The sequence below is a fragment of the Capsella rubella genome, unplaced genomic scaffold (assembly GCF_000375325.1).
Source record: "Capsella rubella cultivar Monte Gargano unplaced genomic scaffold, Caprub1_0 scaffold_1, whole genome shotgun sequence".
NCBI lineage: Eukaryota > Viridiplantae > Streptophyta > Magnoliopsida > Brassicales > Brassicaceae > Capsella > Capsella rubella.
Window position 1 is genome coordinate 9,966,824 of NW_006238923.1, and position 27,021 is coordinate 9,993,844.

Here is a 27,021-nt window from a genome sequence, read left to right on the forward strand (position 1 = left end):
AAAAAAAAATCAATAGTTGGCTAAACAAAAAAAAAATTAAAAATCAATAATTGGCATTTGGCACTTATTAGCATGCAAATACGTTAATGAGGGGGGCAACGTCGCAACGGTGTTTGAAAGCAGCCTCTGCTGATTACGAGTGTTTGTTTAGTTAGCCAATCGTTTTATCCCTTTATACTAAACACACACACACACAAAAACAAAAACTTTACTAACCTCTCTCGTGTGATGAAAATGTTACTGTTTTGGTTGGTTCTTTTTCTCTATAGTAGAGATAACTATTAGAAAAAATATACAAATTTTGCATATCAAATGTCAAAACTTTATATATGTAATTACTTGTGTAACAATATCCAAAGCTATCCGAAGTTATGAAGACAAGTGTACACTTTTATTAGAAGAGGAAAAAGAAAAGACTACTCTCTGGTCCAAAGTAAAGGTATATATATTGATTGAAATAACCAAGTTTTATATTCATTAGGAGTGATCATTCTTAAATTATCCAACCGATCCTTATTATAAAAACTTTAAATGATTGAAAATGATTTGATTTTAGGAGGTTGCTCCAAAAATTCTTTGCTTCCATCATTCTCTAATCTGTCGGTCCACATCCTTAAAAATCATTCCCACGAAAAATGCAAATTAACAAGTGAAGTGAGTATTATAAAGAAATGTATTCCTTTATATATAATACTATGTTCAATATGGTACGGTACTAATAAGTGCTCAATTATATAAGGTCGGTCTCGGTCACAAGAAATGTCTGAATTTTGGTTTGTTCCGGTTTAAATGTGGTTAAATACCCTCTTGGCCACCCTCTATTAAATGTGCATATAAAGGCAAAGAAGATCTTTGACCAATACAAGTAAAGAAGAAGGAAGAGCTAAGTGAAAGAAAGAAGAAGAAGAAGAGTCCAAATGCACCAATCACCTCGTGACTAAACTTCATCTTCATCTTCCTCTCTCTCTCCGTCATCTTCACGGCACACCAATACTCACACAAAAAAAGAAAGAAAGAAAGAAAGAAAAAGCTTACCCTTCTCTCTCTGTTACGTTTACTCAAGTCTTCAGTCTCCTTTTTTAAGTTTTAACTCTCAAGCCTCTTCCTCTCCTTTTTCTCAAGCGTCTCTCTTCCTAGCAAGTTAGTTTACTTTCTATTCTTGCTTCTTTCGATCTCTGTGCTTTTCTTCCCGGTAACGTTATTCTCAATCCTTGTAGCTTCTAGTTCTAGGCTTTTTGTTTTCCTGGAATTTGGTTGATGATTGATTATAATTCTACTATTACTCTGCTTAATTACATCGATTATGCAATCGTTTAAATATTCCTAATTGTGTCTAGTACTCTCACTCAATTGTGCAAATCCTTTATAATGATTGATGATGTCACGGGGAGACTGAATTTTTGATATTATTGCTAGATTTTCAAATTTATTATGCGGTGTTGCGTAAATATATTTATTTTATTAAATTGAAGTTTCTAGTAGTAAAACAAAACAAAAATCTTTTTTGTTTGTTTGTTTCCACCAACTTCTTCACATTTTGTGGTTTTTGTTTGGACATAATTCAAGATTACTGAACATTGTTATGTTTGGTTTTTTTTTTTTTTTTGTCAGATCTGTTCTAGTAAACTGGTGTATATCAATGAGTTCCATTGGTCTGTGAGCCATATCCTAAGAACTTAACTGAACACTGCTTGCTATGACGGAGAGGAAACTGAACTTTAACGCTCCTCTTCTTTCAACAAGGCGGATGCAGAACACAACAGCCGTCTCTGTTCGTAGGAACAAGAGTAATAACTTCATTGATTATGACTCCAAGACAAGTGAAAGTCCTTCCGTTTCAGTTCTTGTCCCTGAGATGATGGGTTTAGATCAGTTTACTGAACCTGTCTCTGTTCCTTTCACTTGGGAGCAAGCTCCTGGGAGATTAAGGGGCAATGATTTGAGACCACAAGTCTGTGACTTGACCCAAGAAGAAGAAGTCCTTAAACCATGTCTTCCACCGGGTAAAGCCATTGATGGAAACATGACAAGACTGCAGAGTTCAAAGGGTAAACAAGTTGAAGAACCAGAGGATGATGAAGATGATGTGTTTTCTGATGCTCGTGATACACTTTCTCCAAAAGACTCGTTTTCTTTTAACAACAGCATCATAAGTGGTGTGAGTGGATATAGTGGTGTTGAGGCCAAGAAACCACTAAAACTTTCTGAGGATACTCAATCTCGGGATTTCATGATGAGTCGGTTTTTACCAGCTGCCAAAGCCATGACTGTGGAGCAGTCTCATTATGCTTCCAATCGCAAACCATCGAGTTTTATGCCTGAGCCAACGATACAGGTAAGAGAGTTAGTACCGGGGGAGAAGCAACAAACTCCTAATAGGTATGATGACGAGTCTATAGTCCCATCTTATTATTACCACCAAGACATTGATGATGAAGAAAGCATTGTGGATGAGGAAGTAGCTTCTGAGTATGCCTATATTTCAAAGAGAGGTTGTGGGATGTTGCCACAATTGTGCTTTAAAGAGTCTCTAAGCATGTTGAATACAGTACCTGGTTTAAAAGCCAAGCACAACTCTCCAGTAACATCCTCAAGTCATGATCTAGTGAAGTCAAGCAAGGTTTCTCAACTTAAATCTCGATTCCAAACTGTAAAAAAGGTTCCACTCCTGTCCTTTGAACTCCTATTAGTCCCTTATAGATACTATTAGGAACTCACTGACGTTTAGCTCTTTTACATTTTTCCAGCTGGCTCTTGATTCAGTTTCTAAGCACAAGTTGAGTGGTAAAGTTCAGTCACCGGTTCATCAAAGCATTGGGAAGAAGTTCAACTCTGAATCAAACTTGCTTTCTGCTGCAAACAGGTCTTCATCTCCTTACAGACACACTCGGTGTATGTCACCTTTCCGCAGTACAGGCAACAGTTCTCCTTTCCACCCTGTGGGTTTCCCTGAGACTCGTAAGGAAACCGAGAACCTGCGAGCTAACAGGCTGAGCAAGCATACTAGAAACATAAGCATGTCTCAGGAGTTACTCTACCAAAAAAGCAATGATTCCACCAGCTCACTCTTGGAGAAGACAGTATATGTTGACACAGAGAATGATCCCATGACTGAAGATCAGCGTAACTCAAATGTCATGATCTTTCCAGAAGAAGCAGACATGGCAAGAAAGAAAAAAGACGGCAATCCTGACCTTGAAGCTTTTGAAGATATAAGTATCAGAAGAAGTGGTGAAATGGTGAATGGAGATGAGTTAGAAAAGATCAATAGTGGTTCAGATTGGTCACTTCTTGCACCACCATCTCCCAAAAAGCCTTCTGAATCTTGGCTTTGTCATAATCTGCCTTCAGTAGCCTCTCAGATCCCTTCACGTAGATATTCATTCAACCTCCAAAAGCAGGATCTTACAGAAAACTACAGAGATGTTACCAAGTGGGAAACTATTGTTAAGACTTCCTATATGCACAGAGATCATATGCGGTATTCTGAAGTATGCATCTCTCATTTTCGCATATAGAATATGCTTAAGAAAGAATCAGCTAGCCTTATTTTGTATTTACGTACTTCATTCTATTGCAGGAACTGATTGCTCACACGTCTCATCAATCCAAAACTTGGGCTTGACGCTTCTCTTAAGACATGGCTTCCCCTGGACATCAGGTTTATACTTTATACATACGGTTCAGTTCTATTAGCACTAGTGTGATTGGTTTATGAACCTTATGAAATATACACTCTTGACTGATATACATGTGCAGCTTCAATATTTGTGAGTTTACCTGATAGATGAACCTGAGTTCTTGGTAAAAATGCTCTAAACCGATTCAGATTAAAAGCTTCTCTTACTAACTTAAATTTATGATCACACTCTTGAATTTTCACTTTCTTAACTGACTTGTTTTTATTCATTGAGGTGTTTTAATCTGCATCTAATGAAAAATGTCACAAAGAGTACTAACTCTAATTAGCCAAATAGTAAAGCTCAGGATGAAGAAAACAGTTAACTAAAGGAAGGCTGAGACTGAGATACAATTTCCATTAAGCTCATCTCTTGCTTTACATATATATACAAACTATATTATGAGCAATCAACCAAAATTGGCTCTATGACCAGCAAAAATCAACTAAATTGCATGATATCTCACTCAAATTTTGCTTGTTTTCTTCTCTCACCTTCCTATCACTCACATTACACACTTATATATACACAGACACACTTTACATAAACATAGAACAAGAATAACGAATAAATAATCAATAGTAACAAAAGAATGTAGTGTATATTCTTGTTCTCAGCCTTCCATTTGTCTTACTATTAATTATCACTTATCAGATGGCATATACAATGCTTCTTCTACTACAACTTCTCCGTGTTTTAGTTTCTCCAGCTCCGGTCTGAGTTCCTTGTTGCAAAACTCTTCATACTCTTCTCTGTCTCCTCCTTTCTTCTTCACCTCCACCACCACTAGAGATGAAGTCAGCTCAAATATCTCAGCCCCAATTGTCAAAGGCCCTTTTGCTCCTTCTCTGCATCCTTCTAATCTCAGACTCCATTCTTTCTTCCTCACTGTAAAGCTCACCACTTTTGCAATCTCTTCAAGCTTTGATATGATCTTTGAAACAGGAGCTCCTGATATAAACCTGGTCCCTTCTCCTCCTTCTTCCTCAAACAAACCAGACAGATCAAACCCGGAAGAGAAAGATATAATGTCAAACGCGTTTAAACTCGCGGGTCTTGGCATTGACCCTATCCCCATACGCTTCACATCAAACTCTGCATCGCTCTCTGAAACTGTCGAAGACCGGCCAGACGATGATGCCTCTTCCTCCTCATCTTCATCTTCCCTACACAATTTATCATCTTCAATATAGAACTTGATATGTTTGAAACCTTTTTTGAACCATCTGTTCTTCATGATCTCGGGTATAGTAATCCGAGTATCTGGATTCGTATCAAGAAGCCGAGTCAACAACCGAACAAGATCAGATGAAAACCAACGAGGACACCGGAACTCTCCTTTGTAAATCTTTTTGTACATAACCATTATGTTCTTGTCGTAGAAAGGAATGTGACCAGCCATCAACACGAACAAGATCACTCCACAAGACCAAACATCAGCTTTGGCTGCGTCATACCCTTTTCGAGTCAAAACCTCGGGTGCAATATAGGCTGGAGTCCCGCAAAACGTGTGGCAGAGCCCGTCCTGTCTAAGCTGCTCTGCCACCGCACTGAGACCAAAGTCAGAGACTTTAAGGTTCCCTTTGTCGTCTAAAAGAAGATTCTCCGGCTTAAGGTCACGGTGGTAAACACCGCGTCCATGGCAGAACGAGACAGAGGAGATCAGCTGCTGGAAATATCTTCGAGCCGTTTCCTCCGGCAATCTACCTTTAGCCACCGCGTTAAATAACTCACCGCCTCGGACATACTCCATCACGAAGTAAATCTTTGTCTTCGTCGCCATGACCTCGAATAGGTGAACGATGTAAGGGTGACGAACACGGCGGAGGATCGAGATTTCCCGTTTAATATGAGCAACCAAACCGCTCTTCATGATCTTCTCCTTGTCAATAACTTTAATGGCGACTTTATCTCCGGATTTTATGTTTTGAGCTAAATAAACCTTAGCAAAGCTTCCGTGGCCGAGAAGTTTCCCTAGCTCGTACTTCCCCATGAGGATGTTGTTTCTGGGGCTCCTAGGACTCCTCGGACTCTGTGGGCTGCTGTTACCATCTTTGTCTGTTCCCTGTATACCGATCCGGCCAAGAAGATCCGCCACGTATCGTAGAGCATACGGTTTTGGCTGCGGTGGTGGTGGCGGTGGGGGCTCTAGGACGGCGGTGGTGATGACCACCAGTGGTGGTAAATGAGCCAAGGCTTGAGCCATCCGTGACCAAAGAAAGAAGTTTTGATTGGTTTGGGGTTTTGTATTATTAATTTGGGGTTTTGGTTGGTTAGTTTGTTTCTTCCGTTTGAGTCTCCTATCCTCCTTGCTTGTTTGGTTGGTTGGCCGAACGTGTAAACGACGAATAAGAAACAGAATGAAAAAATTATAAAATAGGATTTGGTTGTTTTTGGACGGTTGTTATTGTTAATGTTTGGCCTACCTAATTTTTTGTCCTGTTTTATAACGGTTTTTGGTTTGAATTATTATTAGTTTATTACATGTGCTTTGCTACAATTTGATATGGTCTGAATATAATTTATGGGAGTTTCTTTTTTTTTTTTTTTTTATCACTAATCCGTCTTTATATTTGCCAGCATATTTACACGTGTGTATAATGAATTCTTGTACTATAAGATATCTAATAAAGCATCAATATATATTCAAATAAAGAGTTAACTAACTTAATTAGCACGCGATACACCAAGACAACAGTGTTTAAAAAATTGATTTGCTATATTATATAGTATGAAGTTTATTCAGCTTAAAAATGAAGTTATTTACATGATATGCTTAACTTTCGATGTGTTTTTATGTCAACGTTTGGTGTACATTTTCGTTATGACTTATGAACAATTAGGATGATTATTGTATGATTAGGAAGATGGTTTCTTTGTTAATATATGATTAGGATGATATTTATCTTAATTATTTGGGTTTTAAATGTTTTATTTCATAATTTATTTAGATTAGTAATCAAATTAGGTCAATAAAACAAGATTTTTGGATGCTAAAATATCATCAAGTTGCGATTATTTCAATTTCAATATACAACCAAATTAGTTGCACAGTGGTTCCAATACTAAACTACTTTCCGACTGTATATATTGAGTCTTAAATTAGTCGCAAATTTAAACATTCATTTGTGACTGTATTGTAACTGAAAGAAGTATTACGTCTGATTATTAAAAGTTGCTTATTAACGACTACATTTTGCAGTCATAAAATGGTCGTAAATTTGCGATTTTATTTTAGGACCAATATATTTAGCGACCATTTTTTAGCGATCATATGTTATAGTCGTTAAGTAGTCACGAAGTAGGTGTTTTGCGACCATTTTATGATATTACTCGGAATCGCAAATGACGTGTTTTCTTGATAAGATATTGGAATGTTTGCAACTCGAGCAAAAACGGTTATTTAAATCTAGTAATGGTGTCGACGACTAGCAAATCCAAGTTGACGATGATTTGAAACCATTGTTTCGAGCATGACGTCCGATAATAGAGAGAGCTTATCAGCAGTACCAAAAGGTATTAGATCAGCAGATCATAATAGCCATCATAGATATTTTAACAACATCCCTACCTTTTTTGCTCGGCTTATCCATTCTTATCGCACATCTAACTACAAATTTTAAATAACCTTTTCGTTGTGACAACCTAAAAATAACAGTATGAATTAGAAATGTACGAAATGGTATTTGTGGGTAACACGTGTTGCTGAGTTGGTGCTTACACAAGTTCGTGGACTTCACATCGCCGACCAAATCCAAACACAAGTTCAGTTCTTTCTAGTAATAATATTATTTCAAAGTTATATATAACCAAATCAACGTGGTCACGAATTGACGTCAAGTACATTATCCAAATTTAGTTTTCTACTTTTTATATATCGTTCTTCGTTATCATGTTTTCTATATAAACTCTTACGCAAACAAAGTCTTGTGGATTAGCTAGCTTATTATATGTGAGTTGTTGCTATCATTTGAATATCTCAAAGTGCTTATGTTTACACTTGCGGAAAAGAATACACACTCCTTGAAGACTTGAAGTGTCCTTTATTTAACCCTATCCATAAGCATTATCAAGGAAGAACACATAAGCAAAAGTCACTACTAACTTTAAACCGACTCTTTTATAAATTACAATTTTTAAACGAACAATATATAAATATTTCATATTTATTGGGTACACTTGAGAATTTTATAATATGATGTTGCATTTATCGAATATCAAAAAATTTCACGATATACTGTACTAAAAAGTGGACTCATTGCACTGCACATAATAAAGTTTACTTATTGGGCCTTTTAGTAATAAATAAGCGGTCCAATATATAAAACGACGACGTTGTGGAAACTATATCATCGTTATTTGAAATAAAATCCCAATCAATAAAACTATGTCGTTTTTAAAATACATAACAGCCCAACTGGGTTTCTAATTTGGTGGATCTTAAGTTCGGGTCGCAATTCGATTATACACAATTTTGGAGAACCCTAAAAAGTTCCCTTCTTCCCCCCCCCCCCCCCAAATTGATACTCCGTTCTTGCGATTGGGATTCGAATTCCGTTAACCATAGTCTCGAATTGATCTGAACAGCTTCCTATGGCTCCGAAGAAGTCTGAAGGAATCGCTTTACTATCTGTTTACAGTGATGAGGATGACGAAGATATGGAAGACGCCGAGGAAGAGGAAGAAGAAGAGGAGCAGAGAAATCAGGAAGAGAGTGGAAAACGAATCGAAGAAGATCAGGTAGAAGAAGCGAATTATATGGATGAAGAGAGAGGAAGAGGAGGAGAAGATTCTAGAACGCCGGGGTTGTTAGATGGTGGTGGAGCTTCTAGTGCTCATGCGACGCCTCGTTCACTTGATAATGATGAATCACCGAGAGGTGACTGGAGTAATCGAATGATTGGTGAGTCTGATGGTGACAGAGCTGATGATGCTTCAGGGGAAAGTAGTGATACGTTATTGGATCAGTTTCTTCCGCCTCCACCGAGGGAGAAGTGCTCCGAGGAGCTGCAAGTAAGTTTCTTTTATGATGATTCATTGTTCTCATTTTGAAAGTTTAGGTTTATGTTTTTGGGTTTGGGTCGATTTGCAATTGTTTTTTGGATTATATTGAAATGGCTTTATAAGAACTCTTTAGTGTGTTATTTGGTATCTCTTTGTATTTTTAGTTGGAAGTAACATTTCTCTAAGCTGATTAGTTTGTGATCCAATTAAATCTCTGTGGAGCTGCTAGTAAGTTCCTTTTAGTGCTTTACTGTTCTAGTCTAGAAATTGAAGTTGATGGTTTTGAGTTTTGGGACGATCTGCAATTTATACTGAATCTTTGCTTGATGAGGTTTATAGACATGAATGTAGGCAATAAGTAAAAGTTTTTAGTGTATTCGTTGAGGACCTCAACTTGAGGTGACTTGGTCTGATACATATTTTTGTATGGGTTTGCAGAGGAAAATAGATAAGTTTCTGAGCCTTAAAAAGATGGGGAAGAGTTTCAATGCAGAAGTGCGGAATAGAAAGGAATACAGGAATCCAGACTTCCTATTACATGCTGTAAGTTACCAAGACATTGATCAGACAGGTTCCTGTTTCAGTAAAGATGTATTCGACCCCAATGGATATGACCCAAGTGACTTCTGCGATGCAATAGGTAACTCCACTTTATAGTAGCTTCTTCCTTTTTTGTTCTCTTTTATAGTAAGATTAAGAAGAGCAAGCTGAATCTATTTCTTCCATTGTTCCTCTCCTTGAAGTCTCTTGTGTCAGTATGAAGCATCTTTGATATATTTTTGCTATAGTTTTGATACTCAGTTCAGTATTATGCACTCATTATAACTTAGTATTTCACCATGTAAAATAGAGACAAGGGTCGCTAGTTATTTACCATATTCCTCGTCCTGCATATTTCATGATTTATAATAATCCTTAGCTATGTGTTAATAACAGAAGTTGACATGAGGCACGAGAGAGAAAGGAAGGAGCAAGAAAGCAAGAAGAACCAAAAGCTTGACTTCGTTTCTGCTGGTGCTCAACCTGTGGCGGTTTTTGTTGCACAAAAGCCTAACATCCCCATTCCAGGTGTGTATAAATAAGTAGGTATCAGTTTGGTTTGTTGTATATATCTCAGCTTCAACTCTGCAAGATTTGATGGATTTTTGGAATTGGGAATTTTTTTCAGGTATTCCAGCTTTAGTTACTAGTGGATTGCCTTCTGTACCAACTGAAATCGCTGCTCGTGATGGTAGACCGAACAAGAAATCCAAATGGGATAAGGTTTGACTTTGTTATCAGATCAAATATCTAGAATGAGACTCTGATGATTCCGGCGTACTTAGTTCTTTGCTTATTTCATTTATGTGTTTATGATAATCAGGTTGATGGGGACGTAAAGAATCCTCCTCTAGCAGCTGGGACTCAGGATTCTCGCTCTAATGCATCTCTTGTATCTGCTGCAAGTGCTGGCTCTGGATACGCAGCTTTTGCGTAAGTTGTACTTTCTATAGTTTAATTCATAAATGTATAGAATATTTAGCTTCTCCTCAGTGGATGAGTCCGAGTTGATCATTTGATAGTTAATCAAAGTAAAAAAACTTTTTATATAACCATACAGGCAACAACGGAGACGAGAGGTGGAAGGACGGAGATCTTCCGAGAGGAAATTGGAGAGAAGAAGTTAAGACATAGCCAGGACGATGCTGTTATATGTTGTGATTCTTGTAGCAAGAAATTCTATAGAGGTTCTAGTTCAATGTTTCATAGCGAGTACAAACTTAGAACCAATGATATACAGTGCCTTCATTCTTTTTTGTACTAACGGAAAATTTCAGACCAAACACTATTGTTTTAATTTCAAGGATCAAAATTTACACATACACTCGGGACATCTCGGCTGTCTATAAATGCTGCGTCCGTAAGGTCTAAGACGAAACTTCTGACCTTCTTCTACCATTTTTCTCACACGATCTTCGAAGATCTTCCACTTAATTGTTTCGCTGTCTGATAAGATTGCAGCAAGCCTCTTCTTGTTAGGCCTCAATGTTGGCGCCTGACCATTCCCGTAGTATGTTCTAAATCCAGACACTAAGGAAGATAGTTGACTCCCAGAATCAGTCATAGCAAACACATCTGATGCTGCACAAGCTATGAAATCCAGAGCAGCTAGCTGCAAAACAGATCCCGAAACATTGAATAAGTTCGGGCAGAACAGAGAAAGTTGAGAAAAAGTAAGTTTGAGATTGTTAAAACTTTTACCTGAGAAGAGAAGTTCTTAAATGGCGCAAGTTCTTGAGGTGTAAGGAGAGTTTCTTTGGTCACGATATTCGGGTATAGTCTTGTTAAAGGTAGCATACGAGAAGAGCCTCCATAGATTTGAGAACCAGCCAAGTATATAGATGTTCCTCTTTTGAATCCAAGACCAGCAAGAACTAAAGTTGCTTCCTCTGGTGTTAATGGACACTTACCCGTTTTTCTCAACTCTTCCGGAGAAACAGACCTTAAAAATAAGAGACAAAACTTGATTCGGTTAAAAGAACATTGAAGAGGGAAAATGAAGAGTTGTTCTTTGTATTGTTTCTTACTTGGATTTCTTCAAACGTTTGAGTAGAAGAGGGAAATGCTCTTCTCGGTATACCTGAAGCTCTTTACGTTCGATTTCTCCTCCTCCAAAATCGCAGAGAGAGTAAGCAACCATGTCTTCCTCAAACCTTAAATGTAAAGCGAGATACTTTAATGGGTTTTCTTCTCCTTTGACAGTATTTTTTGCCTTGGATTCATTAAACAATGCTTCTCCCAATCTGCTATGCGATGTTTTGAATCTTCTTATCCGTTTCACCAATAGAGATCCTGCTTCTTGAATCTTGGGCGCGAATTTCAGCGCGTGAAAGTTGCATTTACATCGTAATCTCTAAGAACCAAGAAAGAAAACATATCATTTCTAAGAACCAAATTGAGTACTCTAACTATGTGCATCATCTTATATATCTGTACCTGAACATCAAAAGGCAATGGATCAAATCCGAGGCGATTCCCGTATCCAAAAAGATGGACCATTCCATACTTCTTTAACAATGGAAGAACGTGCTCAATGTAATCGACTGGCTTTGCCTCTTTTACAAGCTCTGTGTCAGTAACCTATGAAGAAATAAACAGACATTATGATTTTGCAAACTCCAATACATTAAACTGGAGAAGATTAAGAGAGAATGCAAAAACATACCAAGCTAAGATTCTTGTTATCAGTAGATTTTAGATGTTGAGGAAGATCCTTCACTATATTCACCTCATCTTTCAAATACTCGATAAAACTATCTTCTTGGTATATATCACCGAATTGGCTGCAATGTACTCAAAATCAAGTAATCAGCAAGAAAAGTCTTAATATGAGTTTTGAAGTCTTGATGAGTTTGAGATACCTAGGATCTTTCCATACATTGCTGTAAAGAAACCGAGGAAGAACAAGTGTCGCGTTGAGCAAGGCAGCAACTGCAACAGCATTACAGATCTGCAAGAAACTAACACAATCACTACATATATACATACTTTCTTGATGAATCAAAAATCTAATTATTAGTTTGGTAATATACTTACAGCCACACGCTGTTGATTAAGGCCACCATTTGCACTAACCATGACGTAACCATTGTTTAATTCTCTAGACCTCTCTAATGCCACAGCTGCTTTGTTATCATCAGCACAAGGCTTCCACTGTGATGACTTTGAAGATCGTTCCTCCCGGAAATTTGGTGCATCGGGTTTGAACTCATTCTTGTAACACAAATGGAAAACAAGATTAATAAAGATTCAAACACATATATAACAAATCTAATATTTTACATTTTCACTAACCTTTGCAAGAGAAACCGAAGCTAAGTTTAGAAGACGGCTATACATTTGCACTGGTGAGGAAGCATCTTGAGCTCCATCATTCTTTGTTTACAAAACACGCAAAAGGGAATACAACCCGATAAGAAGCAATAACAATTAATGGAGCCTGTACGTATAAAGAAGATAAATTGTTTTTTCAAACCTTATGCAGGGTGACATTGCTCAACCTTGAAATGTCTTGCACAGCAGGGGCACTACTATCTGAACGAAAGATCGAAACCATGATTGAATCGATACAGAAAATGAAACCGGTGACTGAGATCATCAGAACTATAGACTTGAAGTTCCTACGAAGCCATGAATGTTGCTTCTTCCAAGAGTAACTAAACTTGTTGCTACTTCCACTGCTTTGATCATCATGTTTAGATCCTTGAGCCTTGGAAACTTCACTTCCATATATCCTTCTACCAAGTAACAGATCATTTCCAGATAAAGAATCCAAACTTCTCCTCCCAAATTTCTCTTCTTTATCTACGGTTTCAGGTCGAGGACTTCTTGGTGTTCCTTGTTTCCCCATTAATCTACACGATCTCTCTCTCTCTTCTCTCAGCTCATATACTATTAGGGAAATGCAAAAATTAATCAAGAGCTCTCTCGATGTAAGGGAACCAATTAAGGATTTATTGAGCCAAACAATAAAATATAACAATTGGTGGAAAAAAGTGTGGAGAAATCCAGACAGATCAATTTAATTCTAAGTGAAGCTAACATAGTTGTTGAGGAATCTCAGTTTTTTTTAATCTATGGGAAGAGTAAAACGCAAGGCAAAAAAAAAGGTTGAATAAAAAAGAGAATAGCCACGAAATAAAAACCTTAAAGAAGAAGTTTGGGTATGGAGAGAGGTACTTGGCAACAAATTACACACCAGAAGAGATAGCTTCTGTTCTTCTGCTTTGTCGTTCGTCGATTGTTGCCGATCTCCATGACCGAACCAGAATCTTCTATATCTTTTATTTATGCCTGTGTTAAAATAAAAATACCTAGATCATATAAATCTGTCAGGAATCTCAAGAAATTACCATCCTTCTATAATTATAATTATATTTATGCATGTTTTTTACATCCATATTTTTCAAGTAATTTACATCAACTAAATTAGTTTCAAAATTTGTGAATGTATTCTTTTATAATTATGATGATTTTCTCTAATTTTGTAGAAAACCAATTTATTCCTTTTTCTTATTAAATTAATAGTTTCATGCTTATTTTTGATAAACTATCTAAAAGTAGTAAGAAGAAAAACTGTTACCTTTACATGTTTTTAAATAAATAATGCTGTATATTTTATGTGTATTTAATAAGTGATACATCAGTTTCTTATATAAGTAATGAAGAATTAATGCATGATTTAACGTTTTTAACTGAAAAAACTTTGATAAATAAGACATGGACCTTGGAAATCTGGAATGACTTGTGACGCAAACTTGTTATCTAAATGTTTATATAAAAATGTTAGATGACCAAAACAATCAACAATCCGTTGTAGTCTAGCTGGTCAGGATACTCGGCTCTCACCCGAGAGACCCGGGTTCGAGTCCCGGCAACGGAGCTTTTTTTTCTTTTTTCTTAATCTCCCTTTTTTGCTTGATTGCGTAGAATTAAATCAAGGTTCTTTCGAAAGAAGGTGTAACGAGAAGTTAGGTACGTATGTCATGTCTATTACAGAGTGTGGAAACTATATTTTAGAGGAAGCTTGGTGATATGATTTAGAAATCCAATGGGAGATGATGGTCGAGTTTTCAACTCTGCTCAAGTTCACTCATTTTAAGCTTTTACATTCACAAGAGAAGACAATAGTAATCTATATATAATAGCAAACCCACTTTTTGTTTACTGCTGATGTCATCTTTTGAATATAACGGTTCAGATTGTTTTTCATTTGATCTAAACGTTACTGTTTAATCTCTTAATATATAAAAGCTAAAAATGTGTCTTTTTAAAATGATGTGTTTTTTAAATGTGTCTTTTTAAAATGATGTGTCTTTTCATAAAAACCCCTGTAATTTAATCAATGCAATATTTCACCGTCACACCCTTTTGTTCCATATATAAATATTCTACAGCTCTTTGTTTTTATTAAAAAAACTATTGATTGTTTTACTTTATTTCATTTACAAAGTTATTTTCCTGAAACAATTGTTTCTTCAAATTTTGTTTTTTCCAATTCTATTTGACTTTAAATTTTCTTAGCCATTATCATCTAAAGGTATTAATTGTTATTACCTCTTCGTTAATTAGTTGCTCAAACCCACTTTCTATGGTTGCTGAGATCATCGTTTTAATGGATTAGATTGTTTCCGTTATGTCATCTAACTGTTTATATTTGTTAATAAATCCCAAAAGTTGCAAAGTTTTATACCCAACAATTGTGTTTATTCGTCGTACCCATAGCTTAAAATTTTCGCACCTGTTATTTTTTCACACCTCTTTGTTTATATATATAGATTTCTCTGGATCTTGAAAATAGATTTTGTTTCTCTGAGTAATGTTTCTCTGACTATTGTTTCACACCTCCGAGATTTAAAAAATCTGAATTTTTTTTTTCGATTTATTAGTCTTCGTTGATTAACCATCTTCGTTTAAATATGACTGGTTTATTTATTGATTTCCTTATCCAACCTCTGTTTGGTGTCGGTTTTTCATCTTATACATGCATTGATCATATCTTCGATGTGTTGATCTAGGTAATTAATTTTGACTATCAACCTATTTCTCTTATTACTTTTTTGTAAATTTCAATAGAATAATGATTTGAGATTTGCTTTATGTGGATACCTTTCATATATCTTCTTAACATTGTTCTCTTCTTGTCACTGAATCGATTTCTGTATTTGCAACAAAATTATTAATTGATTAATTTAACTTCAAAAAGGTATAAAACTCATATAAAATGTAGTAACATGGCCATAGATTTACACTCAAACATCATCTGGTTTGTTTTGTTTCATCTTCCTCATTTTATTTTATATTTTGATAAGCCGTTAAACTTATAATTTTCTACTCCCTTTTTTATTGTTTGATTAGTGACTTCACTAAATTTTTATTGTTTAATTATACTTCTAAATTTCTACAAGAATCGGTTACAAATCATTGTTTCAAATTGTTGTGTTTTATTTATTTATTTATTATTATTAATTATAGGTTGGTGTTTTGATACAACAATATTTGTTGGTATTTATAGTTGAAATATATCTGTAGATGCAATTGGATATGATTCTAATATATATTGTGATTTGGGAAATGTAATTTGCAGCAAGATCGCCCTTAAATTTATAGCTCATGTTTTGATAAAAGCATAAGATTGATATAACAGAAGCATACAAGAAGAAGAAGTTGCTTCATGTTGATCTTTGTCCTATGAAAAGTCACATACGTAGATGCCTCACCAAAACACCAAATATATGTTCTTTTAAATCTAATTGACAATAATTTGTCATTGTAAAACTTTTTTCTCTTAAATTGAAGCATATTCTTTCTCATTGATGTTTCTTTAGGTATTGCTGATGTTCCTATAATGTTATGTTGAATTTGGTTGAATCTGTAGAGTTGTCTCATTAGTTTTATGGGACTAATGATTTGTTGGTGAATGAAACATGTATTATGATATAAATAGTTGAGTTTTGTATTCAAAAAGTTTCTTAGATTTTGTAAAAGGAAAAGGCATCAATCTTTGATATTCTTTTAAGGGCAGTAGCTAGAAGTTCATTTCATAATTGCGTTGAAAGCTTTGTTTTTTAAATAAATCAAAAGATGGGGCACGTTAAGAGTAAAAAATGGTCACTCATAAATATTGAATTCTTATGACTCTCTAGGATCATTAGTATTAAAATGCAGCGATACCAACAGAAAAATATCATTTGAGAGATAAAAATAAAATTGTAAGAAAGTTTTTTGAGTCTCACAAATCTAATATATCATAATATAGAAAAGGTAAAGAAAATAAATTCGTAAATTAAATAAAAAAAATATACGGTTAGAAGATTATTATCAATTTTCCACTCGAAAAGGTTATTTAATAATGTTAATTACTGACAGCCCTGGTATAAAATAATAAAATAATGGTAAACAAGATTGGTTCTTTATTTGAGATTAGAAGCTACAGAACGAGCCCACCATTTTAGACTCTCCTTCATGTTGTTCTCACCACATGACTTAGCCATTGTAAAATCAATCACCATTGACTCTTCATCTGTTCTACCACTCCAATTATCACTGTTAAAGTCCCAAGTCTCCGACAAATATGGTCTCCGAACCGACGACTCCTCTGTTCTTTTCTGTTCTTCCCGGGAGAGAAATGTCCGCAACCCGGGAAGAATCTCCGGTAACTCCGAGTTCAAGTCTTCTTCGGTGAAAACAAAACCTAAATCCATAAACCCTTTTGTCTCCTCGGCTTCTAAATCAGACACGCTATCTCTTTTCTCACTCCCTCTTCTTCTTCTTGATCTTCCCGTGCTCTCCCGTGAGCCTCCTCTGGTTTTCGAGGTTAGATCATCGGAGCTTATCGATGTTTCATCCATCCCCCAATAAAAAAAAGAAAGCTCCAGAAACTTAGTGTGTAATTGATTGTATATGTGTTGTGTGTGTGTGTGAGAGAGAGAGAGATATATAGTATGTAACTGTAAATAAATAGGTATGGACGTATCACGTATAGTTAATAGTTATACGTGTGTTCGTTATCGTTTCACGTTTTTCATTTGGGTACAAAACTATTTTATATGAATATCGTAACTGCCCAATATAACTCAAAGTCATGTTCACATTACACGTTTATTTAATTTGCACGTAGAGGAAGTCAAACTTTAGGTGGAATAGTAAACTGATACACCCTGATTTGTATAGTAGAGTAACAATATTCGAAGCTGGACCTACTACAGGCTAACACGTGAGTCATACGCGTTACTCACGCGGTCTCAGGAGATACGCTGTGTAAAGTCAATGAGTCAAGAAGCTAATGAGTTCTTACTCAATTTTTGAGAAAATACTCTTAACGGTATGAGTCATATATACAGAAATATTACACTTTTCATAAGATAACAATTATTCACATGCACGAAAGTTTAAAAAAAAAAAAAAACAAAAAAAAAAAAAAACAAAAAATTTACATCATCATACGACATCCCCCAAATGCCCATTGATCAGTCGACCTTGGATTTAATAGTAGTTATAAAATTTGATGGTATATTACTTTTCCTCCAAGGAGCTAGCATGCTATTGCTTTTAGTAAGATCATTCTTAAATTCTTAATTTGTGATATGATGTGATAATCCAGATCTTATAATACTAATAACAATACTTAATCTAATTTTTTCTAATTAAAAAGGCTACATGCCTACATTGTTTTTTTTGGCCCTCATATATATCCTTACCTTTGTCTTCTGGTCGTGCAAGCTTGAAGTTGCTTTGCATGGCATGAATTGCGGGGCAAATCTCCTTTGGCAGTAAAGCATTTTTCATACATAAAAAATTATGCACTCATACTACAGATGATATAAGATGTATACTATCTGCCAATGGAGTATTCGCCCTGTAATCCGACCATGCATATATAATATTTTGTTTCTTTTACAACCATCGAACTTCTCTAGCACTTCTTTTCATCTTACTATTTTATTTTGAGTAATAACTAAATTGTGACCATTGCAAAGCTATATATATATATAGAGGGAGTGTGTGGTTAAATACTTAAATGTCATGCATATTTTTCTTATATATTAGCATATTCGGAGGCACATCCTATGTTTCATAGAGCATATGTATGTATGCAGTATCCAAAAGGCAACGTCAAAATGGGCCGTATCCTTGTCTCGTAACTCCAACTCCAACTCTGGCTTGGAGCTTACCTCATTTTATATATTCTTATTGGAATAACTATAAAAAGTATAGGTATTGAAGCCGATCCTACATATATGATATATATGCAACTTTTTCTCTGTGGTAAATACGCCACTATTATCTTAGGTACGATTTTTTGTTGTTCTTAACTGTCTTTACATATGACAGATTAGCAACCACAAGGAACAATCATATATGTTCTTTTGAGAAACGTTCAAAACATTATGATTTATGGCCATTTAGTAGCTAAAAGATGTTGGACATATATTCGGTCACGCTTAATAAATATATTTATTAACGTAATGGACGACTGTTACAAATGGTAAATGTACGAGTATATATGTTCTTTGGTGTATAGTTGGATATACTGAAGAATGTGCTACACGTATCAACCGCTGAGAACTTTATATATTGTGTCATTGTTCAGTGGAAATATCAGAATCTTAAAAACCGATACAAGAATAGGATACAAAGCATGTCATTCTATTATAAGTTGTACTTTTTACTTTATTTTTTGTAAGAAAAAAAAAAAACAAGTTAAATGATAGGATCTTCAAAGTAATGACTCTATATATTTAAAAAAGATTCCAAATTTGGTCCTTTTCAAAGTTGATTGACTTTATCGAGTGGCATCATATATACTTTAAAGTGTGTATAATATCGCGAATTTAATTTGTAGACTAAATTGCAGTTTCGAGCTTCTACATTTTGTGCATACGCAATGAAACTACAAGAACATTCCCACGGATCTACCATTTCAAGAATCAATTTCTATTTTCGGTGAAATTATTATTGACCACCTTGTTCTCTTATTATATTCCACATTGTGCATTCCTTTAGTTTCGCCATTTCTTTATATAGAACCCTGAAACAAGTGATCTCAATTCTCAAATACATTAATTTATTCTCAAATACATTAATTTGTAAAATTCACAACCATGTCAATTAGTCTTCCAAATCGTCCAAATAAGTAAAATAATTAAGTTGAGTTTTTTAATTGAACAAAAGGTTTTGAGAATAGATATGTAATATATACATATTATAGAACTTAAATGTTTCTAAATCCATAGTTACTAGCTGACGAAATAAACAATGGTTTCACACACAAGGTCTAGCACATGCTATGTAATACACATCGTATTGGTACGTACATCGACTCTTTAATTGGGTTAAAAACTAAATATTGAGTATTGTGAAACGAACTCTTACACCTATCATGTTTTATTTCTATGTGTGCATATATACATCATACAAAAGGTATGCCAGGAATTCGAATACACCAAGGAAAAAGTGGTAGGCTGCTTTTACTTTAGAGATGTTTGACTATAAAATTGTGAGAAGAAAAATGGTTCGGACATGAGGATCATTCGCGGGATAAAACTTCAGTCTTATTTACAATACAGTAGCATTGTACCATGGAATATGCTTGTTTCTAGGATTGTATAAATACAAACATCGAATTTCCAGGTTACAATTGTGGAGAGATGAGATATATCAAAGGTGAAAATGCATTACAGGGCAAGATCTCTATTGGCAGGAAACCATTACTTTGATCTTTGCATGTCTTTTATGCATTGCTTTGTACGTAGTGAGTTCTCTGCCAAAGGAGATTTGCCCGGTAATTCTTCTTCGCCAATATTTAAAATTGTAGTTACATAATTACATGTGATTGATCTAACGCGAATTCATAAAAAAAAAAAAAAAGAGTCTGCAAATACGGAAACGGTCCATTTTCTTGGTTGCTTGTAGTGGTTTATGTTCATGCTTGGAGGTGTGAGACTGAAGACCATTTCTGTAGGTGAGACACATCTTATAAAGTAAATTTTTGGCTAAAGTTGTACTATACACTTCTTTGTTCTCAAAATCTTGGGATAATTTGTTGCTCATCCTTTGGTTGATCTGTTCTGTGTATATATGGTGATTAGCCAATGAAGGATGGATGGATGCACAAAAAAAAAAAAAGTTGTCTGAATCTACGGTTTACATCCAAATGTGATTAAAGTTGTCTGAATCTACGGTTTACATCCAAATGTGATTAAAGTTGTCTGAATAATATGAACTTTTTGTTGTTCATTACGTTAACTTTTACCTGTTAATTAATTAAGCATGATTGTCTTTTTTCACACAACAGCGTTTTCTGATATAAGATTGGAACAAACAAAAAAAGGGTTGGTACTTTAGATTAGTGTGAACTATTTGACACACAAAGAGACATTACATATGATTATGTCTCATTTGAGACTGGAAGCTACAGAACGAGCCCACAATTTAAGGCTATCTTTCATGTTCTTCTCACCACGTAACTTAGCCATTCTAAAATCTATAACCGTTGAATCTTTCTCTGTTAGTCTACTACATTTATCATCGTAAACGTCCCATGCCTCCGACAAATATGGTCTCGGCAACACGGACGGCTCTTTCTCAAGATGTTCTTCTGGGCAGAGAAATGCCCGCAATCCTGGAAGAATCTTCGGCAACTCCGAGTTTAAGTCTTCTTTTGTAAAAACAAAACCTAAATCCATAAAACCTTTTATCTCCTCAGCTTCTAAATCAGACACTCTCTCTCTATTGTCACCTATTCTTCTTGTGCTTCCGCTTCTTTTGCTCCTCTGTGATCCTCCTCTACTAGTTCTCGAGGTTATCGATGCTTCACCAATCCGTTTCCAAGGCTTGCATACATTTCCTTCGATTTTTGCATCTTTGTGTTGTTTAGAATTATGTTTTGAGGTGTCGCTAATTTCCATCTTTTGTAATTGTGAGAGAGATAGATAAAATTAAAAAACCTAACATAAATATATAGATATTGATGTATCATGTATCATGTATCTTACGTGTGCTTGTACTATAAATTCACATAATTCAATTTGTGTCACGTTCTTTTTTTATTTGGGTCTCAAACTATTTTATATGTCGTTAACTCGTCAAAGAAGAAATCAAATATTAGAAAAATAAGTAGTTGAGGACTTGTTTACATTACTACACATTTACACGTAGGGAAGTCAAATTTGAAACTGGGGAGATGAGAGTACGTAGCCATAGGCGTTTTAATAGATTACCCGGCCCGGATATATAGAATAAAAGACATTAGTGCAAATTAGCTAATTAATGGTGACGCCTTATTCACACGCTCTCTGGAGAAACACGTACGCCGTGTTAGTAGTCGAAGAGCCAATGAGATCTTCTAGTCAACTAGAGAGACTAGAGAGAAACGACTAGAACTAAAAGTGATTGATATAATACAAAACTACCTTTTTGTGTTAAAAATTTGCTTGCATACGAGGTCAGCATCATAATTTTCAACCATGTGTTTAAAATTTTATACAAAAAAGGTAGTTTACAAAAGATGATTTCATTATAAAAAATCTTTGAGAAAGCAGGAACAAATCTCTCTTTCTCTCTTTTTAATGTTTTATTTACTTAATTTGTTTTATTTATTAATTTTAAGTTTTTATTAAAAATATGTCAAATTTAAAGTAATATGACATGGATCGTTCTTATTGGTTACAAGGGAAGGGGATGAACAAAAGGATTCACCCCTAGGGGTGAATCCAAGAATTGTTCAGAAAGCAGAAGGAAGAATATATAGGAAAAATGAAAATGAAAAAAAAAAAAAAAAAGATTAGAATACCTCGTCTATATATGTGTATATCGCTTCCCTAACCGATGCTATCTTCTTCGGTTATATTTACACAATTACACGTGTGATTCTCACGATTACTTGCTTCGTCGAATGTGATTTTTCACTTCAATGTAGTTGCCTCTTGCAAGGATTTTTCACCTAACATTTCTCAATGGCAGCATTGCTTTGAGCCAATATGGATCGTACCATGAGAAACAGAGCACTTTATTTTGTTTGTAAGTGAAAAGACTGTCTTTTGTGTTATATTTTGGATCATTTTATTCTAAGTGGGTAGTCTATGGTTGTCGTTTTTGTTAATATAATTCATCACATTAAACCCCAAAAAAAAAAAATCATAAAACTACATTGGAAATAAAGTTTATGATCAATGCATGCAATATTAATTAATGCTTGTTACGCACGATCTCATACTATTATTTACCTTTGTCTTCTGATCGTGCGAGATGTTACATCTATATTGATGTTTTGTTTTGCATGGGATGAATCGCGGGGCAAATCTCCTTTGGCAGCTAGGCATTTTCAATACAGGGTTTCACTTTTTCACCCATATTGATATAAGATGTAGCAAAAACTTATCTGCCAATAGAGTATTTGCCCTGTAATCCAACCATGCATTAATTATCTTTTTATTTCCTTTCTTTCACAACCATCGACCTTCTGTACCTTTTTCATTTTTCTTTGTTTTGTTTTGAGTAATAATTAACTTTCTCAGGCCGTAGCAAAACTATATATAGGGATAGGGTCATGCACATTTGTGTTATATACATATATTAGCATATTCGGTGGAACATCCTACGTTTTCATTTTTCTTCAAAGAGTATCTAACTCGGAACTTTGAGAGAGTGAGAGAGAGCTTCCTATACGCTATAGCTTCCTTCACTTTAGGTACATTGATATGATATATATTTTTTGGAAGCACTACAAAAATTAGCAGGAATGTGTAGGAAAACAATCTTTACGTACGAAATACATCATTTAGTTTTCTTTCGTAAAATGGGTTAGCTATATACGTCACACTAGCTATTAAATTTAGCTACGATATATTCTTTCTAATACGTCTCTAAGTTTATGAAATCGACCAGCAACCATAACAACAATTACAGACGAATGACTATATTCTTCTTCTTCTTTTATTTTTTTTATTTTTACCCGTTAGGCCGTTAAATTTTAAAATACAAAGAAAATGTTTTCTTTAAAATAAATAAAAAACATTCATGATAAAAAAAAACATAAAATACGATAGCGCATATTGTTTTGTTTTGTTTACACTTTATTTTCTCAAATCTTTTATTTACCACTCAAATTAGCTAGTGACAACAAAGTCTTTTATTTTATTTTATTTTACTGTGTGCATATGCAGCATGAATGTCATATTACATCTCCACAATTCGTTTTGGTTAGCAGGAGGACTCGTGCAAATTAAGTTAAATATCATTTACTTTTATATGCATGTATAAATTTGTGTTAAACCGCATATATCAGTTAATTTTCTGGTGACAAGTTTGATCTTGTTAATAACGAGTATACTAATTGGAGGCTAGCGGTGCAGTATTATCGTGAAACGATGAGTAATGTTAAGAGTCAATTGTAATGTTATGTTAAACGAATGAAATATTTTGTTCCAATATAGCTAATTTGGCTTTCAAAGTCGTTTTCTACAAGTGAGTCATATATTAAAAAAAAAAACTAAACTTTCTTACATACACAGCAATCAAATAAAATAGCGGCATGGCCTCTAGAACTGCTAATGTGAATCGATCTTTAACAAACTTAATATTCTTTAACGTAACGGACGATGGTTACAATTACAATTGATATTTGTATGAGTATATGATTTTTTGTTGGATATACTTAAAGAATATGCTGAACGTTACTTAACGCTGAGAACTTTTTGCCTTTGCATGTCAATGTACAAGCAAAATCTAAAATCTTTAAAGGTGTTACAAAAAAGAAAAGAAAAGGTGGTACAAGATCGAATAAGATAGAAAATATGTTTTTTTTAGTATAATGTACTTAAATTTTTATTTTGTAGACAAATTAACTTAAAAGAGAGGATCTCCAAAGTAATGACTATATTTATAAAGTCGACTACTTAATTTTACTTTTTATATACTGCAAAACTCGAACTTTTGGTCTACTTTTTAAAGTTGATTGACTTTATTGAATGGCATATATATGTATATAATACTGTAATTTTGTAGAGTAAGTTGCAGTTTCGAGCTTTTGCATTTTATGCGTCTTCATGTGGAAGCTTGATCAAATTACAAGAACATTCCCACGGATCTTCCATTTCAAGAATCTTTTTATACAACTAATTATTCACCACACCTTTTTAACTAATTTCACGTTAAGGATTCTTCACTTCTCTTAAGCAAGTGGTCTCAAACACATTTTGTCAAAGTCACGACCATCTCAATTAGTGGACTTAAACATGGTCGAAACCCTTATAAGTCAACCAATTAGATGAATAATTGGGTCAAATTAAGACGAAGGGACTTTACATGTATATAATACCATGTAATACATAAATAAAAAACCATATGGTACGGTTATCCACAAGGTCTAGAACATACAAATGTAATACATTCGTTTTGATCATTATTTTTTATTATAAAATGGCTCTTTATGTTAAATTTAGAGATTGAATTTCGTACAATGAAATAACATATGTACGATCTTTTTACTTTGTTGTGCGCACATGGAAGATGTAAAGAATTGAATTGAATACTGTAAAAAAATGAAAAAATGGTTGGCTGATCATAAACTTTATTTAGGAATATTTCTGACCATAAAACTTGTGGTATGAAAGATTATTCCTTAGAAATAATGAGAAGACGAGATCATTGTCACTTGTCAGAATAAAATCCTCAGTCTTATTATTTACAATGCACTTATGCTGTAGCATTTTTTTTATAAAGTTATGCAGTAGCATTGTACCGCCGAATATGCTTTTTTCCAATACTGTATAAATACAAACATCAAATTTACAAGCTAAAATTGTGAACAAGTTAGGATGGATCAAAGGTGGAAATGCATTACAGGGTAAGATCTCTATTGGCAGGAAACCATTACTTTGATCTTTGCAGCTCTTTATGCATTGCTTTGTAGTGAGTTCTCTGCCAAAGGAGATTTGCCCGGTAATTTTTCTGCACCAATATCTAAAAAAGTTTCATGTGAAGAAGTTTTTACTGTTTTCATGCGCGGATATTGGTTGATATTGTTCATGCTTGGAGGTGTGGGGAAGGTAAGGCTTAGCTTGTTAAACAAACAAAAAATGGTTGGATACGTAAAAAACAAAAGTTTATTGGTTCTTAGACTAACTTTACTTTGCTTTGTTGTCTCATCGTATGCAAGATTTAGTATTAAAGTTACAAATGGTGAAATCAACGACATCTGCACACACAAAGGAATCAATAAATCATTTTGCTCTCAATTCCTGAAATTATCGGCTGAAATGACAACATTGGATCATTCTGGTCTCACTATATATTTGATCAATTATAATTCTCGAAAAACCTCAGATATGCTGAAGCAGTTCCAGTCACTCAATAGCACAAGCAGTGAAAATTCTAGGGGTCCCTATGAGATGTGCTCAGATATTTTAGACCTTGCTATTGGTCATTATAATTCTGCTCTCAGATATTTGGCAACCAAGAACTATGAAAAGATAAAAATGGCGAGTGGCTGTGGATGGGAGCTGCAACTTTGGCCAAGCCTAATCCACAGCTCGTAAAAGGGGTTTCTGTTCTTGAAAATGTATCTTCCATTGCTCTTGTGCTTGTGGAATGTCTTCTAAGAAAAGATAAAAAAAATATATGTTATTAATCAATACCCAAATCTATAATAATAATGTTGTTTGGTATGGTGTTGTCCCTTACCAGTTCACGTTGATATTTAAATGCTTTTGGAATTTTTTGCCGGTGTTATACGAAAAATCCAAACCCACTACATCAGCACACCAAATCATGAAAAAACCGGTTTAATAGATCGAACCGAACCGACATTTCTAATAAGAACTTCGAATTTGGCTTCTCCAAAATACCAAACGACTTCGATTTTATAAGGAAGTAACAAAAACTATACTTTACTGACGAACCTGATATTCGAATGAATTTTGAGGGAGGCTATAAGGAAGTACAAGAAAGAGAAGGCACTACGTTATAATTCTCTATCAGCATTTTTCCTTTTTATAGATGATCACCTTACGTACGTACACTGGTGTTCTTTGTGAAATAAACTAATATCCGAGATCCTTACTATATATTCGTAGATGATCACCTTAATATACGTGTTTGTGATATTATATAAACACACTACTTCTTCAATATATCCAAAGAGTGGATATTATTCATGCCGATAAACTTACGAAATATGTAAGAGTGCAAGATTTCAAAAATTTTATATATAAATTTGTTGGTATCTAACTGGTTCTCTTTCGGAAATAGTCGCTTCCGAGAACTTAATAAACTAGAATTAATATAAAAACAGGAAAAAAAAAAAAAAAGCACACTACTTCTTCATGAGAAATTATATTTTGGACGAGTAACATTTATATTTATCAAGAGTAATATTTATATTTGTTAGTATTACGCTTTTCTTTTCTCTGATATGTAGTGATTTATTAGATGTTTATTTCACATATCAGGGTGTCCTTTTGTTTGAGAGTTTATAAATATACGTGGATATGGTAAGTTCTCTATGTATGGTAAACTCTCTATGTCTCAAGTATTTTGTAAATCAGATCTAAAAGTCACGGATATACATAATCGTGGATATCGAGAAAAATAAAATGTAACTATGAACACTTTTTGTTTTTTTCTGAACCAGTATATATCTAATTATTTTTTTTATTTTTTATTTTTTATACTTTTTATTCATCTTCTTCATCCTGGATATTGGAATATTTTGGATCATGATCACAAATATTAGAGTATTCGTGGATTAGTTAATATTTATCACAAAGTAAAACACCAACAAAACAAACACAATTAA

General features: G+C 34.4%; 6 protein-coding genes and 1 non-coding gene across 10 annotated transcripts; 3 read left to right on the plus strand and 4 right to left on the minus strand.

The window, feature by feature from the left end:
- Nucleotides 1-882: 882 nt before the first annotated feature.
- On the plus strand, nucleotides 883-3,836 carry LOC17899835. Of its 2 annotated transcripts, none has more exons than XM_023789820.1 (4): nucleotides 883-1,192; nucleotides 1,612-2,659; nucleotides 2,748-3,491; nucleotides 3,581-3,836. In XM_023789820.1, exons 2-4 carry the CDS (start codon nucleotides 1,697-1,699, stop codon nucleotides 3,623-3,625), a joined length of 1,752 nt encoding a protein of 583 aa, XP_023645588.1. In that variant the 5' UTR covers nucleotides 883-1,192; nucleotides 1,612-1,696; the 3' UTR covers nucleotides 3,626-3,836. The 2 variants fall into 2 exon arrangements, with proteins under 2 accessions (XP_023645588.1, XP_023645589.1); XM_023789821.1 differs by having other exon boundaries at nucleotides 883-1,140.
- A 50-nt stretch (nucleotides 3,837-3,886) lies between these two features.
- Nucleotides 3,887-6,079, minus strand: LOC17898711 (CBL-interacting serine/threonine-protein kinase 18). The gene has a single exon (XM_006305922.2). The coding sequence runs from the start codon at nucleotides 5,884-5,886 to the stop codon at nucleotides 4,324-4,326; it is 1,563 nt and encodes a 520-aa protein (XP_006305984.1). The 5' UTR covers nucleotides 5,887-6,079; the 3' UTR covers nucleotides 3,887-4,323.
- A 2,114-nt stretch (nucleotides 6,080-8,193) lies between these two features.
- On the plus strand, nucleotides 8,194-10,509 carry LOC17899831 (SAP30-binding protein). Its single transcript, XM_006305205.2, has 6 exons — nucleotides 8,194-8,693; nucleotides 9,123-9,324; nucleotides 9,621-9,752; nucleotides 9,853-9,947; nucleotides 10,048-10,157; nucleotides 10,285-10,509. Exons 1-6 carry the CDS (start codon nucleotides 8,274-8,276, stop codon nucleotides 10,349-10,351), a joined length of 1,026 nt encoding a protein of 341 aa, XP_006305267.1. The 5' UTR covers nucleotides 8,194-8,273; the 3' UTR covers nucleotides 10,352-10,509.
- LOC17897594 (O-fucosyltransferase 8) lies at nucleotides 10,445-13,514 on the minus strand. Of its 3 annotated transcripts, none has more exons than XM_023790094.1 (10): nucleotides 13,423-13,514; nucleotides 12,700-13,115; nucleotides 12,519-12,599; nucleotides 12,261-12,437; nucleotides 12,086-12,174; nucleotides 11,890-12,007; nucleotides 11,661-11,804; nucleotides 11,252-11,577; nucleotides 10,926-11,166; nucleotides 10,445-10,836 (listed from the first exon to the last, which is right to left on the minus strand). In XM_023790094.1, the coding sequence occupies exons 2-10, from the start codon at nucleotides 13,072-13,074 to the stop codon at nucleotides 10,531-10,533; spliced, it is 1,857 nt and encodes a 618-aa protein (XP_023645862.1). In that variant the 5' UTR covers nucleotides 13,075-13,115; nucleotides 13,423-13,514; the 3' UTR covers nucleotides 10,445-10,530. The 3 variants fall into 3 exon arrangements, with proteins under 3 accessions (XP_023645862.1, XP_006307011.1, XP_023645861.1); XM_006306949.2 differs by having other exon boundaries at nucleotides 13,370-13,501; XM_023790093.1 differs by having other exon boundaries at nucleotides 13,404-13,470.
- A 519-nt stretch (nucleotides 13,515-14,033) lies between these two features.
- On the plus strand, nucleotides 14,034-14,106 carry TRNAE-CUC. The gene has a single exon. It is a non-coding gene; the product is annotated as a tRNA-Glu (tRNA).
- Nucleotides 14,107-16,636: 2,530 nt separating this feature from the next.
- Nucleotides 16,637-17,074, minus strand: LOC17900903. The gene has a single exon (XM_006303140.1). The coding sequence runs from the start codon at nucleotides 17,072-17,074 to the stop codon at nucleotides 16,637-16,639; it is 438 nt and encodes a 145-aa protein (XP_006303202.1).
- Nucleotides 17,075-20,620: 3,546 nt separating this feature from the next.
- LOC17898390 lies at nucleotides 20,621-21,133 on the minus strand. Its single transcript, XM_006303719.1, has one exon. It carries the CDS (start codon nucleotides 21,131-21,133, stop codon nucleotides 20,621-20,623), a length of 513 nt encoding a protein of 170 aa, XP_006303781.1.
- Nucleotides 21,134-27,021: the final 5,888 nt, after the last annotated feature.

Bases quoted from the DNA above. Each gene is read 5' to 3' on its own strand.
- LOC17897594 (XM_023790094.1), bottom strand. From the start codon at position 13,074: ATGGGGAAACAAGGAACACCAAGAAGTCCTCGACCTGAAACCGTAGAT. The intron at 12,008-12,085 runs GTATCTCAAACT...AGTACATTGCAG, and splicing joins AATGTATGGAAAGATCCTAG to CCAATTCGGTGATATATACC. The intron at 11,578-11,660 runs GTACAGATATAT...CTTGGTTCTTAG, and splicing joins CATTGCCTTTTGATGTTCAG to AGATTACGATGTAAATGCAA.
- LOC17899831 (XM_006305205.2), top strand. From the start codon at position 8,274: ATGGCTCCGAAGAAGTCTGAAGGAATCGCTTTACTATCTGTTTACAGT. The intron at 8,694-9,122 runs GTAAGTTTCTTT...ATGGGTTTGCAG, and splicing joins AGTGCTCCGAGGAGCTGCAA to AGGAAAATAGATAAGTTTCT. The intron at 10,158-10,284 runs GTAAGTTGTACT...ATAACCATACAG, and splicing joins TCTGGATACGCAGCTTTTGC to GCAACAACGGAGACGAGAGG.
- LOC17900903 (XM_006303140.1), bottom strand. From the start codon at position 17,074: ATGGATGAAACATCGATAAGCTCCGATGATCTAACCTCGAAAACCAGA.
- LOC17899835 (XM_023789820.1), top strand. From the start codon at position 1,697: ATGACGGAGAGGAAACTGAACTTTAACGCTCCTCTTCTTTCAACAAGG. The intron at 2,660-2,747 runs GTTCCACTCCTG...ACATTTTTCCAG, and splicing joins GATTCCAAACTGTAAAAAAG to CTGGCTCTTGATTCAGTTTC. The intron at 3,492-3,580 runs GTATGCATCTCT...ATTCTATTGCAG, and splicing joins ATCATATGCGGTATTCTGAA to GAACTGATTGCTCACACGTC.
- LOC17898711 (XM_006305922.2), bottom strand. From the start codon at position 5,886: ATGGCTCAAGCCTTGGCTCATTTACCACCACTGGTGGTCATCACCACC.
- LOC17898390 (XM_006303719.1), bottom strand. From the start codon at position 21,133: ATGGAAATTAGCGACACCTCAAAACATAATTCTAAACAACACAAAGAT.